General features: G+C 51.3%; 1 protein-coding gene and 1 long non-coding RNA gene across 11 annotated transcripts in view; one reads left to right on the top strand and one right to left on the bottom strand.

Moving 5' to 3' along the window:
* The window catches only part of SQSTM1 (sequestosome 1), a 30,242-nt gene that overhangs the window by 6,081 nt on the left and 2,062 nt on the right, over positions 1-22,099 (top strand). For 2 of the 10 annotated variants that reach the window (XM_078364767.1, XM_078364765.1), the window contains exons 2-9: positions 1,195-1,253; positions 3,039-3,125; positions 5,696-5,953; positions 11,826-11,921; positions 12,696-12,925; positions 13,020-13,161; positions 13,978-14,058; positions 21,675-21,886. In XM_078364767.1, the coding sequence (XP_078220893.1) occupies positions 5,893-5,953; positions 11,826-11,921; positions 12,696-12,925; positions 13,020-13,161; positions 13,978-14,058; positions 21,675-21,886 (822 nt within the window). In that variant the 5' untranslated portion in view covers positions 1,195-1,253; positions 3,039-3,125; positions 5,696-5,892. Of the gene's footprint in view, positions 1-1,194; positions 1,254-3,038; positions 3,126-5,695; positions 5,954-7,360; positions 7,437-9,472; positions 9,576-9,774; positions 10,654-11,825; positions 11,922-12,695; positions 12,926-13,019; positions 13,162-13,977; positions 14,059-21,674; positions 21,887-22,099 lie in introns of those variants that run through there. The other 8 variants (XM_078364768.1, XM_017969409.4, XM_008989539.5 and 5 more) reach the window with 6 other exon arrangements.
* On the bottom strand, positions 17,176-21,692 carry LOC144581381 (uncharacterized). Its single transcript, XR_013532052.1, has 3 exons — positions 21,555-21,692; positions 20,493-20,615; positions 17,176-17,187 (listed from the first exon to the last, which is right to left on the bottom strand). It is a non-coding gene; the product is annotated as an uncharacterized LOC144581381 (long non-coding RNA).

Genomic DNA, 22,099 nt, shown 5'->3' with positions numbered 1-22,099 from the left:
AATCTTGCAAAATTCTGTGTGTGAACATATTGCCTAAATTCAAAAGGGTATTATATGTTTTTTTTGTTTGTTTGAGACGGAGTTTTGCTCTTATTACCCAGGCTGGAGTGCAATGGCACGATCTCGGCTCACCACAACCTCCGCCTCCTGGGTTCAGGTAATTTTCCTGCCTCATCCTCTTGAGTAGCTGGGATTACAGGCACGCACCACCATGCCCAGCTAATTTTTGTATTTTTAGTAGAGACGGGGTTTCACCATGTTGACCAGGGTGGTCTCAATCTCTTGATAATATGTTTTTTCTGTAAATTGAGCAATAAAATAAAAGCACAACAAGGTATTCTTGGGGCATTGATCTGCTTTGTGGCTATATTTGTAAAGTGTTATAAAAGGTTTTACTTATTTAAAATTTTAGTCATTTTGGCAAAATTAATAATTTATGGCAGTCTGGAATTCTCTTTCATAACATCAAGTGTTTTAAAACTCTAACATATTTAATAGGCTTCCCCAAAATCAAATTTTGGTTTCAAAATTGTCTTTAATAATTGAGTAAGGTATACTCCTGTGAACAAAATTTAGAGCATGTTTATTTCTCTCTTCCTGGCTTCTCTAGAATTTGGAAACTTATCTGTGAGTATTCTTAACTTACGGCAATATAGTTGCTTGTATTATTGCAATAAGAATCCATTTTTCCCGGCCAGGCACTGTGGCTCATGTCTGTAATTCCAGCACTTTGGGAGGCCAAGGCTGGTGGATCACCTGAGGTTGGAAGTTTAAGACCAGCCTGACCAACATGGAGAAATCCTGCTTCTACTAAAAACAGAAAATTAGCCGGGCACATGGCTGTAATCTTAGCTACCTGGGAGGCTAAGGCAGGAATATCGCTTGAACATGGGAGGTGGAGGTTGCAGTGATCTGAGATCACGCGATTGTACTCCCCACTCCAGCCTGGGCAACAAGAGCAAAACTGTCTTAAAAAAAAAAAGAATCTTTTTCTTTTGCAACAGGACACAGTTGGAAAAACTGGTTGTTTTACCAAGGCTTTGACTGGAAGAATATGCTTCCCTTTAAGGAGTCAAGCTCAACTTGTCAATAAAATCCCCTTAGGGGTAAAAAACTGGCCTCATACCCTTGTCTACATAGTCCCTGTACAGTGTTTCTGACCTGTGGTCAGTAAAGAATGTCACTTTCTAACAGGTCCAGGAGCCCCAAGTTTATCTTGAAACCTTGAAAGGAGAGGATCACCCAACTCACAGGTATTTGAGAATACAAACCCATGGCTGGGCTGGGCTTTAAAAGAGCTTATCTGAGATTTCCTATGGAACAGAGTTCCATCAGAGCCGATCTAAAAGGCCTGTGTAGAAATAAGTTCTTCTTGTTCCTGTGAACCAACCAGCAATCTCTGGGTGTAGCTCAGAAAGAACAAAATGGATGGTTAATGTAAAAATCTGGATCAGTGTTCTAGTTCTGAGCAATTATCCTGCAAATCCTGTCAGGTGATGAGAGTAAACAGGCTGCCCATCACCCAGAGGTTTCCTCTTTGGGAAAGTAAGACCAAGGGAGATAACCAAAGCCAAGCCCCATGTACTCAAATCTTAGCAAGCATATCTGTAGCCATTAGTTTTCTGGGAATGTCACAAGACATCCTTTTCCTTGTTGGAGGAGGACTCAATTCCACAGCTTCACCTTAACATTTGGCATATGATAAGTAGTCCAGATACCCCCTGAGACACATTTCTGTCCCAAACTCAATTCCATGCTTTGAGTCAAAGCCCTAGGAAAGAAAACTGGATCCAAGGGATCCAGAGGCAGACAATAACAGAGGTTAAAAGACACAGCAGATGAGCATGGTTAATTCCTGCCTATTAAGCCCAACCTCCCATTTCATGGATAAGGGTCGTGCAGTATTCATGGCATAAATGAGGTCTAGGGAACTCCAAGGTGGGATAGAGACATGGGTGAGTGAGAGTGGATAATTCCTATTCTTTAAGCCCTCCCTGCTTCATGGATGCAAGCCTCTTTGGCACCCATGGGCAGCATCTGCCAAGGTCACTGGGACTCAGGGATGCAAGGATGGAAGAGAGAAAGAGGATGTTCTTCCTTCTCTCCCTCATGTACCCCAGATATTTGCTAGGAAGAGAAGGAAACCAGGGACACCCCCCTGCTCCCCTCTTTCTAGATGGGTAGGCATTCATCTTCAGTCTGTACCCCTTTCGAATGCATGCTGAATCCCAGGGGCTTCTTTGAAAAAATGCCCTTGTTTTTCCCTTCTCCTCCTTTGTCCTCTCTTGACTGATAGTTAATTATAGTCTCTGTACTATGGGACACTCCCCTCTGTACTATGGTACATCCTCCAAACTGGGAAAAGTTAATTTCCCAAACCTTAAACTATTTGGCTTAGGATTGGGCTTAGGGGAAGGGCACCCAGAAGCCCAACATGCCGGCAAAAGGGTGAAGTTTTTACCAGTTGGGCTTTGGCCTCCTTCTCCCCATGTAAACTGGTAAAAAGCTGAGACAGAAGGATCCCTTGAGCCCAGGAGTTTGAGACCAGCCTGGGCAACATAGTGAGACCCCATCTCAACAAAAAAAACAAAACACACCTCCCCCTCAAAAAAGCCAGGCATAGTGGCATGCATCTGTGTAGTCCCAACTACTTGGGTAGCTGAGGTGGAAGGATCACTTGATCCCAGGAGGTTGAGGGTGCAGTGAGCAAAGATTATGCCATTACATTCCAGCCTGGGCAACAGAGTGAGCCCCTGTCTCAAAATACACACACACACACACACACACACACACACACACACACACTGAGGTAATTTAAGGAAAAATATTAAAAGTATTAAACCAGTAAAAATGAAAGAAGTGGCCTATTGGTGATCAAGTTTGGGAAGCTCTTTTGAGTCCCCTCCCCCTCTATACTCAGTAGCTTTGGGGTAGGAAGAGCTGGGATGAGTAGGGGGAACTTGGTGTCCCAGCACCGGGACCCTTAATCCTGACCCTTGCTGTAATCTCTCCATCCCACCTTTCTCCCTTTAAAACAGGGACAGTCATTGTCTGGTTCCGTTTTCATTTTCTGCTGCTCTGTGGGCCTGCCGGTAACCCAGACTCCCTCAGACACTTACAGACAGGTGAGTTCTGCCTGTCACCCTGTGCTAGGAGTGTGCCTGACAACTGCAACTGCCTGCAGCCAAACGGCGCACAAAAGTCCAGCTTGCTGTCCAACCCCCAGCCCATGGGCCTTTCCTTTGTTCTTACTGAACACATTATGTAAGTGCCTATTTGTGTTGGGATTACTTGCCAACCCTCAGTCCACTTTGTCTTCTGGAAGATTTTCTGGGACAGCCCTTGGAGGTGTCCACTCATTCCATTCTTCTTAACCTGTGGTCCAGGGACCCAGAATTGGGGAGATCCATGAGCTGAAACTTGGTATGTCTGTCAATTATGAATGGAAGTAGCAAAATCCTCCAGAATTAAGCTCTGTTGAGACAAATCACAGGGTTTTTTATATTGCACTGTAGGTGTTGCAGACACCTCAAAATAGTGGTTACACTCGCAGCAGTCACTTCGTATTTCTGCTACTTATTTGTCCTGCCTCTAGATCTTATAATTTAATGAGTTAATAAAGAATCATGGCTGGGCACAGTGGCTCAGGCCTATAGTCCCAGCACTTTGGGAGACCAAGGTGGGAAGTTCACTTGAGCCCAGGAGTTCGAGACCAGCCTGGGCAACATAGCAAAATCCCATCTCTACAAAAAATACAAAAACTAGCCTTCAATCTCTGCTACTCAGGAGGCTTGAGCCTGGGAAGCAGATGTTGCAGTAAGCCATGTTTGTGCCACTGCACTACAGCCTGGGAAACAGTGAGACTGTCTTGAAAAAATAAAAATAAAAGTAATCAGGTGTTTCTATATCACAAATGCGTGTGTTTTTATATTTTGACATTTGCATTTCAATATTAACTTTTTTTGGTATTGTAATGCGTTCAAAACATGTTTCTCAACAAAGAAAAAAGAAAAGCATGGTTCTAACCAGGGGTCCTTCATCTTCTGTAGATGCTAAGGGTGTGCTATGTCTGTATTATTACCGTTGTTATTGTCAGAAAGTACCATCAACAGGAACTGCTGGTGGCTTGAGGGGAGTGCATGGTCATAGCTGACTCCCAGGTTTCTGTCCTGTATTGTGACCATCACTGCCATCAAGAACCCTGGAGCAGGCTGAGTGTGGTGGCTCATGCCTGTAATCCCAACAGTTTGGGAGGCTGAGGTGGGCAGATCACTTGAGGCCAGGAGTTCAAGACCAGCCTCGCCAACATGGTGAAACCCCATCTCTACTAAAATTACAAAAATTAGCTGGGTGTGGTGGTGGACACCTGTAATCCCAGCTACTTGTGAGGCTGAGGCTTAAGGATCACTTGAACCCAAGAGGCAGAGGTTGCAGTGAGCAGAGATCACACCAGTGCACTCCATTCTGGGTGACAAAGCCAGACTCTGTCTCAAAAAAGAAAAAAAAAAAAGAAAATCCTGGAGTAGGCGTAGGGCATGGGTCAGTACTCTTAGATACAATTGATCAAAACCACAATCAACTGGCTTAAGCTGTCTTAGGACCCAGCATTAGGCTGACCTGGATCCAGGAGCCAGATGCTGAGATCAAGCTTTGATCTGCTTGGGATACCCCCCTCCCCAAGTCTCCTGCTTCCAGATGGCCCCAGTGTGCTTTACATCTGCCACCTTGGGTCACATGTTGGTCCCTGACCCAGGGAGCTACAATGCTTTGGTTGGCCAAGCTTGGGTCATGGGCCTACCTCATTCAACCTGTATGCAAAAGTATGTGATGGCCTAGCACAGGTGGGGGACCCTGCTGCAGTACCAGCTTTTATCCACAGGTGACCCCAAGGGGGTTGCTCCAGAGCTTCAGGGTTATAAGACGTGGGACACACAGAGAACACATATAGTCCCACACAACATCCACACACCCCACGAAGCTACCTGAGCTCACACAGTCAGGCTGGAGACAGGTGCAGAGCAAAGTGGGTGCACAGGGCCTCTCAAAGAGGCTGAAGAACTGAGTCTGGTTGCGAGGCTAATGGGAAGAGCTAGCAGGATAATTTCCCTCCCTCTACTCCCCTTCCCCCCCATCTCCATTGCAATCTCCGCCTCTGAGGCCGAAGCGATTCTGTTGCCTCAGCTTCACGACTAGCTGTGACTACAGGCACCTGCCACCACACCCAGCTAATTTTTTGTGTTTTTAGTAGAGACGGGGTTTCGCCACATTGGCCAGGCTGCTCTTGAGCTCCTGACCTCGCTATCTGCCCGCCTTGGCCTCCCAAACTGCTGAGATTACAGGCATGAGCTACCGCGCCCGGCCTCTTCCGGATGGTTTTCGTATCGGGGGAGGTGGGAGAGGGAGGGGGCCATTGCTCCTGCTGGGCAGGGGCAGCCCCCTCCACGGGATTCCCAGTACTCCCGGCACAGCCTGTCACAACTCTGTCTGGGGCTGGAGCTCCTGGAGAAGGCCACACTGACCTCTCACCACCTCGCTCCAGATTCCCCTTGAACTGCTTTTTCCACAGTCCCCCCAGGCGCCACTGAGGGCCTCCAGTCTTCGATGGGCTTGGGGCGCCTGGACCCTTCAGGAGTCACTTGGCCGTCTTTCCCCAGCCTCCTCCCAACTTCTCGTCGCTTCCCACTTGTCTTTTCAGAACCTGCCGCTCTCTGCTTTGGGGTTCCCCAGCAGTGCCCCCGGCTCTCCGGTCACAGGGTGGGCGAGGAAGGGAGAGTCTGGCGAGGGGCGGGGCCCTCACGTCGCAGCTCGACTTCCGAGTCCCTCCTGCTGGCAACGGTTGCGCCCGGGACCAACCGTAGAGGCGGAACGAGTTCTACCTCGAAGACATAGGGAATGGGGGCCCTTGGCCTCGGGCAGGCCACTTCCGATTGTGAGGCATCCCGCCTGGGGCAGGGTAAGTGCCCGCAGGCATGCTCCGTTGGGAGGTAGCCGCTGTGGAGGCCAGGGCGGGGAGGGGGTCCAGTCTCCTCCCCCTCTTTTGCCGGGGCTTTCAGTAACCCCTACATCCCTCGCGCCCCGAGTCAGAGCCCTGGCGGGTTCTGCCCCGGGCCGTGTGCACTTTATGGGGGCCCAAGGCTGCGGCCCCTGCTCTGCACTGTGCTTTTAGACCCTGCCTGGCGTTGGGCGTCCCTTTCCCGCATTCCCACGTGGCGATGTCCCCGGGCATGGGCGACCCCTCAGTGCCCCCGAGGGCCTTGGGTCTTACCCCCACCCGGAGGCGGGCTGTATTTGAATTTATTTGGAGAAATTCTCCCAGCCCAGAGCGCCTCTTTCTGTAGTTCTGGCCTTCCTGGAGTGCTAAAGGTTCCCGGGGCTCTCAGGCCTGACAACTTGGCATCACCAAATTCTCTAACCATGTCTGTCCATGACTTGAACTCCTTTTCTTTTGGAAAGATCTTTGCAAACCCCTTGTGGGCGTGCCACCTCCCATGGCCCCTAACACCTTTTGCCTGGGCTTTGGGCTTCAGTAGGAAAGGCTAAAAGGAAGTGATGTCTGGCCGGGTGGGTGGTTCAGGCCTGAAATCCCAGGACTCTGGGAGGCCGATGTGGGTAGATCACCTGAGGTCAGGAGCTCCAGACCAGCCTGGCCAACATAGTGAAACCTGTCTCTACTAAAAATGCAAAAATTAGCGAGGCTTGGTGGCAGGTGCTTGTAATCCCAGCTACTCAGAAGGCTGAGGCTGAAGAATTGCTTGAACCTGGGAGGCGGAGATTGCAGTGAGCTGAGAACATGCCACTGTACTCCAGCCTGGGTGACAGAATGAGACTGTCTCAAAAAAAAAAAAAAATGATGTCTAGTGCCTGGGGATTTTTCCCAGGGAGTGGTCAAGGAAGGCCCCACGGAGGAGGGGACATTTTGGGTGGGAGGTTGCTATGCAGAGCAGGAGGGTGAGGTTTCAGACCATAGGGAGAGACAGGGAAAAGTCACCAGGTATAATGAGCTGGCATTATTAGGAAGAGAGCAGGGAGGTCTGTGTCCCTCCCATGTGAGTGGAAGCGAGTGGCTGTAGTGCAGAAGACCTGAAGGCTCCCCACAGACTCGGTAGGTCTCGGAAAGACCTAGACCCCTGTAGAGGAACTCATCCCTTGGGCGTAGTGCTGGGCCTGGAGGCACTGTGTCCCCTGGGATGGTCAATTTCCCTAAAGATAGCCCAGAGCTACACAGCCTGAATCCCTGTGATGGTCAATTTCCCTAAAGATAGCCCAGAGCTGCACAGCCTGAATCCCTGTGATGGTCAATTTCCCTAAAGATAGCCCAGAGCTGCACAGCCTGAATCCCTCGGTGGCCTTTTTTCTCTAGCTGTCCCAGCACCCACCTAGATACTTGACTCCACACCCCAAAGAAAAGAAGTGAACTTGAGAACACCACTGCCAAGGTATGGGACTATTTGGGAAGCAGGAACTGAGGAGGTGGTTACAACATGAGGGGAAGCAGCAGACAGAACCTGACCACCCCTGTGGCTGCCCAGGCTGGTCTCCTGGACTGCTGGGTGCTTGGCTCAGGCCTGTCCTGTACTCCCCACTCTTTTATCTCAGCCCCCTCTGAAGTCTCTGCCCTGTCCTGACCCCCCACCCCCCAGCATTACAGCCCCAAAAGCAGCTAAACAACTTGCACACACACGGGGCATCGCCTGGGAGGGCAGCTGAGTCCTCCTACTTCAGCCCCATTTGGAAGACGAGGAAATGGGTCTAGTCCACAGTGGGTCTCCCTGATCCAGGTGCTGGGCCTTCCCTGGGCCTGCATACCTGAGGGTGGGAAGGGGGCCAATGCAGGCAGGAAGCTTGCAGGGTGGGACTGCACTGGGGAAGGAGTCAGATGGGAGAAGGGGAACAGGGTCTGGCTGGCTCCAGCAGCTGCATGCTCTTTCTACTCAGGGGACTCAGGGTGACCCCGGGGCACTCCCCAGCCCAGCCTCCAGGTAAGAGGTCACTGAGATGGGTGGCAGCAGGGCCCGGGGATCCCCCTGTTACGACAGCAGTCATGGGACGCTGACTCACTGCCGGCCAGACCACCTGATCTTGACGCCAGACGCCACGCCGGAGGAGAGGGCCCTGCCAGGGGGTTCCCGCCTTGCCTTGTTTACCTCCAGGAGGCCTTGGCCTCTGGTGGGGGCAGGGCGGTCACTGGGGCAGCAGGGTGTGTCGGGAAGGACCAGAGCCGGGGTCTTTACCCCAGCTTCCCAAGGACCCCCCTTCTGTGCTTCCTTTTCCCCTCGAATTTCTTCATCTGCCCCCAGCCCCGGTTGAAACTTCTCATGATCCCAAAGGGGCCAAATGGTGTGAAGGCAAAGGAGTTCCTTTTGGGGTGAGTGGGGCACCTTGAGTGCTTCCTCAAAGCTGTGTTCCCAGAGCGGGAGGACTTTCCTTGTGTCCCCCACCCCATTCAGACCGGGCCTTAGCTGGGGGCTGGGGCAGGAAAGCTGGCCTGGTGGGGCCACGTGGCTCTCAGGTGCCCGGGCTGCTGAGTCATACTTGGCCAGCACCTGTCTGCAGGCCATAGCCTCTGCCAGCATGCCTCTCTCTGTCCCCTGTCCCTGTTTGCAAGGCAGTGGCTCCAGCAGGCCAGAGGGCACTTTCCACTGTCCCCTGCTGGATGCAGGCAGAGGCCTGAGCCCTTTCCACAGGGCTGCTCTGGGCAGGCTGGCAGCCTTGCCCACTTGGAAGTCCTCCTGGAAGGATCAGTCACACCTGTCGACCAGCCCCTGCTGTGCATACACCCACACATCACCTTCATATCTGACTGACCCACCCTGGGATGTTGAATGTTTTTCCAGGTCCTGCAAGCCCTGGCCTGAAATGGCATGAATTGGACACAGCAGATTCTGACCAGCAGGGAGGCTCCATCGAGTGATCACCCCTCCTGCCCCTCTCCTTGGCCCAGTACTGATGGACAGGTCACTCTGGTGGCATAAAATGGTGTTTCTTCCTTCCTAGCTGAGGAGGCTGTTGGATGACCGTCTTGGTTCCCCACAATGCCAGCGGGCCTGAGCCCTTGCAGGGCCATGGACACTGCCTGCTGAATTGAGAAGTCCATGAGTTGTCTCTTGGGCCATAGTGAATGCTTGGCGACCACTCCACTCCTATTAAACTGGGAGCTGCTCTGATGCTCAGGCTAGAGTCAGGTGTCTGTCCCTCAGCCTACTTAGGGGCCCATCACCCAGGATGCTATGGTCTGTAAGCATGTTGCCCCCAACTCACATCCTCGCCCACCCCCCACCCCCACCTGGGGAGGCTGACCATGGCAGGGTTGGAACAAGTTGCTTGTTCTGGTCAGCAATGCCTACTGGGCGGCCTAGCAGCCCCCTGGTATGGGGACTGTGTCCCGCTCCCCCAGCACTGGGTACCCCCAACTGAGGATATTGCTGAGTCACTGCCCGGCCCAAGCCTGGGAGGGGCTAGGGGCGGGACCCCCGCCAGTCCCCTGATCCTAGGTGCAGAGGCCGGAGCCCAGGCCTAGATGCGTGCCAGGGCCGGTCTCTTGGGGTCCTTGGTGCACCCGGGCAGTGAGGAGAGAGGTCAGCAATGAGGGGGCTAAGGAGACCCGGGGCGAGGGGTAGCGGGGAAGGGGACAGTAGTGAAAGGGCCTCGGCAGGGCGGCTCTCGCGCCGCGGCGGCGACGGCGGGGGCCGGGCGGGCGTGACAGACTCCGCCCCTCGTGAGGCGGGGCGGGGCCTCCGTGTTCGCTACAAAAGCCGCTCGTCTGTTGCGCCGGGTACAGCAGGTTTTCCGCCAGCTGACTGGCTGTTATGGCGTCGCTCACGGTGAAAGCCTACCTTCTGGGCAAGGAGGACGCGGCGCGCGAGATCCGCCGCTTCAGCTTCTGCTTCAGCTCCGAGCCTGAGGCAGAAGCCGAGGCCGCAGCTGGTCTGGGGCCCTGCGATCGGCTGCTGAACCGGGTGGCAGCCCTGTTCCCCGCACTGCGGCCTGGCGGCTTCCAGGCGCACTATCGTGGTGAGCTGGCCGGAGAGCGGCGGGGGCTGTGACGCAGGCCGGGTCCGGCCTCCTGCAAAGGGGTGGCTGCCCCCTCCATTCTCGGCGATACTTGGCGGGCCGTGAGGGCGTCTGCTCTGGCTGCTCCCTGGGTGGCGGTGGCCTGCATGGGTTCCCCAGTTCGGCCTTGAGGTGACCAAAGTCGGGCACCGCTGCTCAGCGCCGGCCCTGTGGGACATGGGGCGGTGGGACCCTGCCGGCCGGGGCTCGGGCCCTGCTCGGCTGGGAGCGTCAGACGCCACCCCTCCCCCTCCGAGGTGTTGCGAATTTGGGCAAGGACGCGCCCGGGCGTCCTCTCTGGCTCTCCGCGGGAACGGGGTGGTCAGGCGGGCACTCGGGTTACTGTGACATCTTGCTGCGCCAGGTCGTGGGTTCAGATAATGCCCCGGGGAGCGCCAGCGGATCGGGGGGAGTGACGCGCGTAAACAAGCGCGGTGGTGCGGGCGCCTCGTGAGCGCTGCGACCGCGCCGGGGAGGAGGGCACCGATTGCCAACAGAACGCTCCAGGCCAGGCGGAGTACAGATGTTATCCCACTGGCAAGTGGAGAGAGTGACAAGACGAGAACATTCTTCAGAAGTGTTGGTGTGGTCACAGACACCCAGGTGCTGTTTCCTGCTGCGCTGGTGTGACCGGTGGCTGCTGGGGGTGGGGTTAGGGAGGTGGTTGTGGCCAGGAGGGAGGGAGGTGGCCAAGGCCGGCCCCTGGGAGGGGGCAGTGCTGGGACCTCCCTCTGGAGTGCTGCCAGCCTGCCAGGCCTTCTAGTCTTAAAAAAAAAAAAAAAAATTGTGTTGAGCTGTAGCTGACATAAGGGTTCACCCATTTTGTGTACAAGTCAGTGGTTTTCACCATCTTCATTGGATTGTGGACCATATTCAATCTGAGAACCTTTCATCACCTTATAAACGCCATACCTTTTATCATCACCCTATCCAAATGCCCCCAGAAACCACTAACCTCCTTTCTGTATCTATTCATCTTGCAACCCTGGAAATTTCATGTAAATGGAATCATACAGTGTAGTCTTGCAAGTGGTTCCTTTCACTTAGTGTAATGTGTTCAATGTTGTGACACGTATCAGTACTTCATTTTTTTTCTTTTGGCTGAATAATATTGTATGGACAGGCCACGTTTTGTTTACCTGTTCATTAGCTGATAGACATTTGGGTTGTTTGCATCTTTGGGTGCCACACCTGTTTCCATGGTGGATGGTGAGGTTTGGTCCGCACAGTGGTGCTTTAAAGCCATTTGAGCTCACCTGTATCTGTCACAACTGGAGACTACATACAAATACTTGATTTTTAGCTTTGTTAGGGAAGGAAGCAGGCAGATGCACTCGTCTTCTTTACTCCTAAGCCACCAAGGCCTTTGTGGGGCTGGGCCGCCCCTCAGGAGCAGGTCACAGGCAGGGATCTCCCATTTATGAAGATGGACATGGGCCTGGTCGGATGTGGAATGAGGTGGCATGTTTCTGAAGGGCCAGCTGGCCCAAGGCTAAATAAGTGCAGCAGCTGAAGCCTCTGCTGTCCCTATGCACGGGCCCTCTGTCCCCTGAATGTGGCTGTGGTCCAGGGCCCAGGTTGGAGCACTCACCTTCCAGGAGGTGCCAAAGCGAGGGGATAGTCTTGCCTCTCGCTCCTGCCTCCGTGGCCCAAGTAGGTGTGCTCCAGTGTATAGCCCTGTCAGCGTCCCTTTCATACTGGCCTCAGACCATTCCACAACTTATGTCTAGCTGAGAACCCTTGGGTGCTCACGTGCTGTCTTTTAAACAATCTAGATGAGGACGGGGACTTGGTTGCCTTTTCCAGTGATGAGGAATTGACAATGGCCATGTCCTATGTGAAGGATGACATCTTCCGAATCTACATTAAAGGTAAGGGGCTGCTCTGGGGCTGCCTGAAGCTAGCTTAGCTTGTACTCATCTCCCTGCTGAGTAAAAAATCGGGCTTGATGTTCCACCAAGGAGAAAGGGTCAGGAATTTGAAGACTGTTTAAAACAGGTACATAGGTCAGGCATGGTTGCTCATGCCTGTAATTCCAACACTTTAGGAGGCCGAGGCAGGCAGATCTCCTGAGGTCAGGAGTTTAAGACCAGCCTGGCCAACATGGTGAAACCTTGTCTCTACTAAAAATAGAAAAATTAGCTGGGCATGGTGGTGCACACCTGTAATCCCAGCTACTCAGGATACAGAGACAAGAGAATCACTTAAACCTTGGGGGCAGAGGTTGCAGCGAGCCAAGATCGCACCATTGCACTCCAGCTTGGGTGACAAAGTGAGACTCTGTGTCAAAAAAAAGAGAGACATAATAAATGTTGTGTCTGACCTGAGAAAGAGGAGTCCAAAGAGGAGTCCCCCTAGGGATGGGGTCTGGTGCTATGGTGCGTGGGTGAAGAGCAAGGCCAAAGGTGTGCAGACAGGGTCCCTTGCTGCTGCTCTGCTGCCTGGGCCACATTGCCCAGGTAACAGACACAGGGACTGGGAACCTCCTAGCAGGTTCTTGGTTGCTCTGCTGTCCTCACCTAAGGAGCTGAATTTTGTGTGGACTCCATGCTGGAATGCAGGGCCAGGGGCCTTGCTGGTGGTGAGGATGGATGGGAAGACTTTAGGGGGCCCCACTCCAGTGGCTCTTTCTACCCTCCATGTAGAGAAAAAAGAGTGCCGGCGGGACCACCGCCCACCATGTGCTCAGGAGGCGCCCCGCAACATGGTGCACCCCAATGTCATCTGTGATGGCTGCAATGGTCCCGTGGTAGGAACCCGCTACAAGTGCAGCGTCTGCCCAGACTACGACTTGTGTAGCGTCTGCGAGGGAAAGGGCTTGCACCGAGGGCACTCCAAGCTCGTGTTCCCTAGCCCCTTCGGACACCTGTCTGAGGTGAGCAGGTCCTCCGTGTGGGCCTGGGGTGGGTGCAGGATGGCAGGAACCCTGACCTGCTCACTGCCTGCCCCTCTGCTAATTCTTCCCTCAGGGCTTCTCGCATAGCCGCTGGCTCAGGAAGCTGAAACACGGGCACTTCGGTTGGCCAGGCTGGGAGATGGGCCCACCAGGAAACTGGAGCCCACGTCCTCCTCGTGCAGGGGATGCCCGCCCTGGTCCCACAGCAGAATCAGGTGGGGCTTGTTTTGGAACTGGCTTCTGAACGATGACTGTAGTCAGTCAGGCAGCCTGTGTGCAATTCAGGGCACCTCCCCGCCTTCCTTCCCCTGAATTCCTCTGTGCATCTGTGTCCTACAATCACACAAGAACCCTGCAAAGTGGGGAGTATTCTCTGTGTTGCCCAAATGGGGAAACTGAAGTGCCCAAGTGCCTGAGGCCACAAATTCACCTGCAGAGCCCTTCCCATCTCGGGAGGCTGCCCTCTTGAGGTGCCCGAGGTATAGGCAGGGAGGCCTTTCCTGCGCCGGGGTCTCTGCTGTACTTTGTTCTCTTTTGTGGTAGTTGTCAGGAAGATCAGAGCCAAAGTTGCTAAAGTCCTTTTAAACATAGTTGTAAGTTAAGACTTACCCTTAGCTTTGCAGTATAGATTTTTGGATTCTGATTTTATTAATCTTACTGTGTCCTGTGAATCACCTCACCCTTTGGGACAAAGATAAGGATGTTTGCTTGACTTTGAGTAAATAACACATTTACTCAAGGAGGTGGTCAATATTTATCCACAGTGTTCTGAGCGTAAGTCTCTGTGGGGTTACTGAGCATCAGGGTCACAGAGGAGGGGGAGCAGCACAGGAGGGTGGAGAGGATCATGGTGCAGGGGCAGGGGCCAAAGAGTGGGAAGGAGGAGAGAGGGTGCTGAATGGACTGCTGGACAAGATGTCTGGGATGAAAGTTACCTGGGAACACAGGAACCTTGGCAAGAAGGTGACAAGACTGTAACAAGTATCCAAGGCAGTAAAGATGTCTTTATTTTATCTTTGTGAAAATCAAAGCTTCTGGTCCATCGGAGGATCCCAGTGTGAATTTCCTGAAGAACGTAGGGGAGAGCGTGGCAGCTGCCCTCAGCCCTCTGGGTGAGTATACCTTCTTGCCCAGTGCTTTCCTAACTCAGCCTGCACTTTATGTAAGGTTCACCCGGAATGCTGCAGAGGAATGGGTAATTGACATATCCTTGACACTGGTGAGGCCTCATGTTAACACAGGTGCTCAAGGTTGAATTCCCTGACAGAATTCTCAAGCTTTCTACACGGAGTGAAGTAGAATCAGCCGGCATTTGGTTGGGAAAATCCCAGTAAGGGAGGGTGACCAGGCTCTGGTTGCAGGGTCTGCCTGTCACCTCTGACTGCTCTCCTTTGGGTGAAAAACAGTCTGCATTTTCCCCTAAGCTGGACCTTGGGATTTGGACTTTTGAGGATTTGGGTAATAGTTAGCTAAGATGCTATTTATCCTTTCCTTCTTTTAGTTTGCAACCCCCAAACTTTCCTGGGTGCTTTTGAATGCTGGGCCTGCATCAGAGGCGGGAGAAGGTGGAGGCAGGTGCTCTGGGTGACACCCAATTCCGGTGCCTCAGGTTGCACAGTGGGTCTGCTGGTGTGGGTGAACCCCAACGTGTACCTCCAGAGTGGTGCCATCTGACCCCAGGCATGAACCTAAGGTTCTGAGAACCCTCCCTGGTGGGCTTTAGAAAGTACCTGTTGTGTCTAAGGGTCTGGGGCAGAGCATGCAGCAGTAAGAAGTAAGAATCAGCAAATGAAGCCAACTTTTAGTTCAAGATGATGGTGGATCTGTGATGGCAGATGGATTGCTGGGACACCTGCATCTCTCTCTAGAAAAGCGAGCTTATCTTTGCAACTGTAGTGGCCGTCTCTGTCCATCTAGCCTGTCCAAAGGTGTTCAGTGTCTGAAAGAATGCTGCTAGGAGGGGTGTCTGAATCCTGTCTGCCACCTCCTGTGGCTACAGGGCATGACTGCCATTTCCAACTCTGCTCATTCTGATTTTTTCTTTTTTGAGACAAAGTCTCTGTCACCCAGGCTGGAGTGCAGTGGTGCAATCTCTGCTCACTGCAACATCTACCTCCTGGGTTCAAGCAATTCTCCTGCCTCAGCCTCCTGGGTAACTGGCATTATAGGTGCCAGCCACCACACCCAGCTAATTTTTGTATTTTTTTTAGTAGAGATGGGGTTTCACCACGTTGGCTAGGCTGGTCTCAAACTCCTGACCTCAGGCAGTCTGCTTGCCTTGGCCTCTCAAAGTGCATGAGCCCCCGTGCCTGGCCTTACGTATTCTGCTTTGAAGCAGCAGTGACATATTGGCATTGTTGCTGAACTAAACAGCCCAAATACATGGGGCTTCTTTACTGGAGTCTAGAGGCGAAGTCAGAGAATAGGAAAGAAAAATTGCTACTTTTTTTTTTTTTTGCGATTGAGTTTCACTTTGGTTGCCCAGGCTGGAGAGTGCAATAGTGAAGTCATGGCTGGGTTCAAGCGATTCTCCTGCCTGAGCCTCCTGAGTAGAGAGATTACAGGTGCCTGCCACCATGCCCAGCTAATTTTTGTATTTTTAGTAGAGATGGGGGTTTCACTACATGTTGGCCAGGCTGGTCTCAAACTCCTGACCTCAGGTGATCACCCGCCTCAGCCTCCCAAAATGCTTGGATTACAGGTGTGAGCCATCGTGTCCTGCCAAGAATCGCTATTAATGCTTTCCAGGGAGGGGAAAACAGTGGAGCACTGAGATTATGATTGAGATATACTATGCCTAAACCCTGCTGCTTACTCTGGACATAGTAAAGTTCTGACAGACTGCAGTGAATTTGGAGGTATGAACAAGAGTCTTTCAAAGAACAAAGGAGATATCCTTTGTTCACAAAACCAAGTCTAGGTTCAGGTAGAGACTTTAAGACAGTGCAGATCCCCAGGCCTTAACCTTTTTTGATCCTGGTAAATGGGTGTTGGTGGGGCCTGGGGATCTTTCTGGGAGGCTGCCTAGGTGCTTGGGGTCACACTGTCCCAAGATCCACCTGTGCTGGTGCAGCATCTCAGAACTGAACTGGATGCCCCATTTGGCACAGACAGGAATAATTTTGCAAGTGCTCAGAGGTCTTTGAGCACTAAAGGCTAAAGGTTTAAAGTGGATAGAATTGCTTTTTCCTAACTGAGGAGAAGCCTGGAGCTCTACAAACAAGGAACATTTTAGTAAAATAGACTGAGTGGTTTCAGCTGAGGAGAGCCAGTCAAGGAGTGGCTTACTCTGTTGTGGAAGTTAGGGCTATTTTCTTTCCTTTCTTTATGAGGAAGTATAAGCAGGATGACTCACAGGTTAACTGCCTAGAAGGAACTGTTTCCAGAGCAGGGCCCAAAGGGGAGTGAGTCAACAGCAGCCTCCCGGTAGCAGTGTGTGTGGGGTGGGCGGCGGCTTTCATGTGAAGAGCCAAGGCCTTTCAGAGCCACCACTGAGACCCAGGCTCCTCCTGGCTGGTAGGTTGCAGGCCCCGACATCCAGGACATGAAGCCACAGAGTCCATCCTGGACATGATATCTTTGATAAACACACACCCACATGCAGAGGCTTTGTGGGGCAGCAGGGCACGGAGCATCGTCCAGTTTTGCTTTTTTTTTTTTAAGTGAAAAGCAAGTTTCTTAAGAAAGTAAAGTAATATAAAAATGGCTACTCCATAGGCAGAGCAGCCTGTCCAGTCCTGTTACAAGCCCTGACATCTCAGGCTTTCATCAGCAGGTTCGAGAAATCCTAATTCTGTAATTTCTCTGATCTGTTTACAGATGAGTCTCATTACATACCCATTAAAAAAGCATATGGGTGTTGATTATACTATTCTTTCAACTCTTCTGTTTGCTTCAACCTTTTCATAATCACAGTTGGGAAGAATAAAGGAGAAAAACAATTGAAATATTACAGATGGAGGTACTTGCAGTTAAGCCTTGCTTTTATTTAAACTCTACTGAAATAACAGGAAAGGGCTTAAACAAAGAAAACACCATATACAAGGAAAGTAATTGAGGAAAAGACAAAAGATGTCATCAGATTTTGTAAGACGGAAATGGAGGGAGAATGGCAGCCTGTCGAGGGAAGCTTCAGAAACCTCTGTGCCTGCATAGGGCACCCTGGTGAGAAGCAAGACAATGTGTTCAGGTACCACGAAAGGCAAGACGTGGGAGTCAGTCAGAGACTTCAGGGCTCAATTCTGGCTGAAAAAGGAAGGAACAAGGGGGAGGGTTGAAAACCTCTAGGAAGTGTCAGTTAGACTTCAGGGCCCACTTGGCCAGATGACGGCTCTTGCCAACACTTGAAGGAGATCTCATGTTGAATCCCAGGAGTATCTGACCCAGGGAAGCTTCAGCCATGGGATACCAGAGACACAGGGCAGGGTGAGGCAACAGCCTGAAACTGGGAATCCTGAATGAGCAATGGTCCCAGCAGTCTCTTCCCCGGCCAGGCAGCAGATGGGGAGTCCCTGTGGAGGGAGGCTGAATGCCCCCAGAGAAGAGTCCTACAGCTCCTGCCTGCCAGGCCCCCAGTCACCCTGCAGAGGGGAAGTTAATGATGGCCCTGGCCCCACCAAAGGCTTCCTGTCGACCTTTCCTTAGTGCTTCAGTGGGAACAGGCAGCCTTGGGTCATGGGAGAAAAGGTCTTAAAGAGAATGTTAGTGCCCTTAGTGAGATACAAAAGAGTACTGTCTGCATGAAAATAGGAACAGGTTACTATAAAAAGGATTACAAAGGGAACAGAATAAAGTTCTTGAAATTAAAAAATAAAAAAGAAAAAAAACTTCAAAAGAAGACTTAGATTCTTAAACTGTTTCAAGGAGATATTCCCAAAGCGAAACAGAGATAGGAGGAAAGAAAAGATAAGAAAACTAGTGTAGGGACAAGTCTGGAAGACCAATATAGGATGACTAGCAATTCTAGAAAGAACAGAAAACTGAGAGGAAATGAACATAGAATGCAAGATATAGTTTCTTGGTGCCAGGCACGGTGGCTCACACCTGTAATCCCAACACTTTCGGAGATCAAGGCAGGCAGATCATTTGAGCTCACAGGTTTGAGACCAGCCTTGGCAGCATAGTGAGACACCACCCCAGCTCTTCCCTTGTCTACAAACACTACAAAAATTGATCAGGCATGGAGTTGTGTACTTATTGCCCCAGCTACCTGGGAGGCTGAGGTTGGGGATAGCTTGAGCCTGGGAGGTGGAGGGTGCAACAAGCCTAGATTGTGCCACTGCACTCCATCCTGGGCAACAGAACCAGGCCTTGTCTCAAAAAAAAAAAAAAAAAATGCTTATCATTGTCAAGTGTCAGAACCCTGAGGATAAAGAGGGGCTCCTAAAACTCTAGGTTACCATAAACACTTGGGAGTACAAAGAGCAAACAAACATAACACGCTAGGAGACAATGGAACAAGTGATAACTTTAAAAATCAGTTAAAAGGCTTTTCAGCCTAGAATTTTTTTGTTTTTGAAAAACAAAAAAATCAGGGCTCACTATCACCTGGGCTGGAGTGCAGTGGTACAATTATCTCGATCTCTTTGGCTCAAGTGATCCTTCTGCTTAAGCCTCCCAAGTGGCTGGGACTACAGGCATGTGCCACTGTGCCCAGCTTTTTTTTGGAGACAGAGTCTCACTCTGTCACCCAGGCTGGAGTGCACTGACATAATCTTGGTGCACTGCACTCTCCGCCTCCCAGGTTCAAGCAGTTCTCTGCCTTAGCCTCCCAAGTAGCTGGGATTACAGGTGCCTGCCACCATACCTGGCTAATTTTTGTATTTTTAGTAGAGACAGGGTTTCACCATCTTGGCCAGGCTGGTCTTGAACTTCTGACCTTGTGATCCACCTGCCTCGGTCTCCCAAAGTGCTGTAACTACAGGCATGAGCCACCATGCCCGGCTCTGTGCCCACCTATTTAAAAAATTTTTTGTAAGCCAGGCTCATGCTTGTAATCTCAGTACTTTCAGAGGCTGAGGTGTGTGGACCATCTGAGGTAAGGAGTTCAAGACCAACCTGGCCAACATGGTGAAACCCTGTCTCTACTAAAACTACAAAAATGAGCTGGGTGTGGTGATGCATGCCTTTATCCCAGCTACTCTGGAGGCTAAGGCAGGATAATCACTTGAATCTGGGAGACGGAGGTTGCAGTGAGCCCAGATTGTTCCACTGTACTCCAGCCTGTGCAACAGAGTTGAGACTCTGTCTCCAGAACAAAAATAAAAATAAAAAAATAAAACTTTTTTTTTTTTTTGAGACAGAGTTTCGCTCGTTACCCAGGCTGGAGTGAAATGGCACGATCTCGGCTCACCACAACTTCCGCCGCCTCCTGGGTTCAGGCAGTTCTCCTGCCTCAGCCTCCTGAGTAGCTGGGACTACAGGCATGCGCCACCATGCCCAGCTAATTTTTTGTATTTTTAGTAGAGACGGGGTTTCACCATGTTGACCAGGATGGTCTCGATCTCTTGACCTCATGCTCCACCCGCCTCGGCCTCCCAAAGTGCTGGGATTACAGGCTTGAGCCACCGCACCCGGCCAAAAATAAAACATTTTTTAGAGATTGGGTCTTGCCATTCTGCCCAGGCTGATTTTGGACATCTGGGCTCAAGAGATCTCTCATGTTGTTCTCCCAAAGTGTAAAGATTACATGCATGGGAAAAAAAAAGATTACATGCATGAGCCACTGTGTCTGACCTAGAATTCTATACCCAGCTAAAATGATCAAATAGAAGGTAAGAACAGTAACTTTCTGACACACAGTCTTAATTATTTTAACCTTGGTTTGAACCACATGAAGAGAGAAACCCAGAATGAAGAACAGAGGTATTAGGAAACGAAGGACCTAATAGGACACAGGGTGAAAGTAAAGGTGGTCACAGCATCACAACAGAGCCTCTGCCCAGAGAGCTGCCAGTCCTGGCTGGAATAGGAGGCTGCACACCAAGGGGCATTCTCTAAGGAAAACACCAGAACCAGTGGGGCCTCTGATCCACTTCACCCCTGTAGAAAACTATGGAGATGCTGTGGGAGAACATGGGGAGAGTTAGCAAATGAAAAGAGAAGGCAGGCTGGGCGCAATGGCTCATGCCTGTAGTCCAAGTACTTTGGGAGGCCAAGATGGGCAGATTACCTGAGGTCAGGAGTTCAACACCAGCCTGGCCAACATGGTGAAACCCCATCTCTGCTAAAAATATAAAACTTAGCTGGGTGTCGTGGCGGGCACCTGTAATCTCAGCTACATAGGACGCTGAGGCAGGAGAATTGCTTGAACCTGGTAGGTGGAGGTTGCATTGAGCCGAGATTGTGCCACTGCATTTCAGCCCAGGCAACAGAGCGAGACTTCATCTCAAAGAAGGCCAGGTGTGGTGGCTCATGCTGTAATCCCAGCACTTTGGGAGGCCAAGGCAGGCGGATCACAAGATCAGGAAATCAAGACCATCCTGGCTAACATGGTGAAACCCCATCCCTACTAAAAATACGAAAAATTAGCCGCATGTGGTGGCACATGCCTGTAGTCCCAGGTACTCAGGAGGCCGAGGCAGGAGAATTGCTTAAATCCAGGAGGCAGAGGCTGCAGTGGTTGAGTTCGTGCCATTGCACTCCAGCCTGGGCAACAGAGTGAGACTGTCTAAAAAAAAAGAGAGAAGGCATCATTAGTGATAAGAAAACAAAAAGCTATACAAGGAAATAGTCTGCTAATTGACCCAGCAAATAACATTAAGACAGAGGTACTAACTGAAACACTGAACGTTGTTTTAACAAAAAATTGAGTCTTAGAAAGGGTAGTGGAAGGGGAGGCAGATACTGGTCTAGAGTAAGAAGTGCATAGATGTGAACTCTATCAGTAGGCAAGAGTAGCATGAGCTGAAAGAGCCCAGGGAGGCTTTGGGGAGTGGAATGGGAGCAGGGAATATGCATCACAGCCTCTGGCAACTGGTGACTCTAAGCTGTGGGTATGGAGACTTTTGACACATGTAATTTTAAAAATATTGTGATTCCTCCCTCTGTCCCTGGTGAGTTATGTGAGCCTGGAGGTGTGCAGGCTCCCTGTGCTGCCAACCTTGGGCCCTACGCCTTGACTGCATGGCCTGTCCACCTCTCTGAGCAGAGCCCTAGCGTTTAGGTGCGTGTACGTGTCATCACACAAAGCCTCTGTGTGCAAGTATCATGAGACACACAGCCTTCCATCACTGGCTGGAGGTGCCTGCCACATGTAGCATTGGCTCCCCCTGTACTTAGGGCCTGGCCCTACCTGCAGTGTAGCCCATGTCCTGCATGGTTAGGAAAAATAAGGTCTCTTTGGACTTCCTAGCTCTGAAGCTGACCTTAGATGTTAGCTGAGGTTCATGTTTTAGTGGATTGGAGAAAGAGAAAGGTCCAGTATCATAGGCACACAGAGTTTCCAGAAGCCACAAGAGATTTGGAGCTGGGATACTGGGAAGAGCCTCTGACTCAAGGGTTTGTATCTTGGCTGGTCCCATACTGGCTATGTGACTCTAGGGTCAAGCTCAATAGGAGAACCTAGCACCTGTATCCACATGCTGAGTGCCACCATCCAGACCTTTACCTGTTGTGGGGACTGAATGTGAGATCTTTGTGAGTCTGCAGTCCCCACATGCCAAGCTCCTGCCTGCAGGTGCATCCTTCGGGGAACTTCACAGTTTTTTCTTTCCTCCTTGGCCTCTAGGCATTGAAGTTGATATTGATGTGGAGCATGGAGGGAAAAGAAGCCGCCTGACCCCTGTTTCTCCAGAGTGTTTCAGCACAGAGAAGAGCAGCTTGCAGTCAAGCAGCTGCTGCTCTGAGCCCAGCAAGCCCCGTGGGAACGTTGAGGGCGCCACGCAGTCTCTGGCGGAGCAGATGAGAAAGATTGCCTTGGAGTCCGAGGGGCACCCTGAGGCAAGCTTGTGCCCCTCCCGCCACCTGGGACTGTGGCCAGCCTAGTGATTTGTGGCCTGCACCTCTGCCTCATCCTCAGCACCTATGCAGCCCCACTTATAAAATCCAAGGGAGCTGCTGCTGTTCCTGTAGTGATGTCTGTGGCATTAAAGTCCTTTGGGAACCTGCTAGAATTTTGTAGTTACTTGGTCTTTGAGAGTGACTCACTATTCC

Source organism: Callithrix jacchus, chromosome 2, assembly GCF_049354715.1.
Source record: "Callithrix jacchus isolate 240 chromosome 2, calJac240_pri, whole genome shotgun sequence".
NCBI classification, from domain to species: Eukaryota; Metazoa; Chordata; class Mammalia; order Primates; family Cebidae; genus Callithrix; species Callithrix jacchus.
Note: the sequence above shows the minus strand (reverse complement) of the source record. Positions and strands in the feature narration are given on the sequence as shown.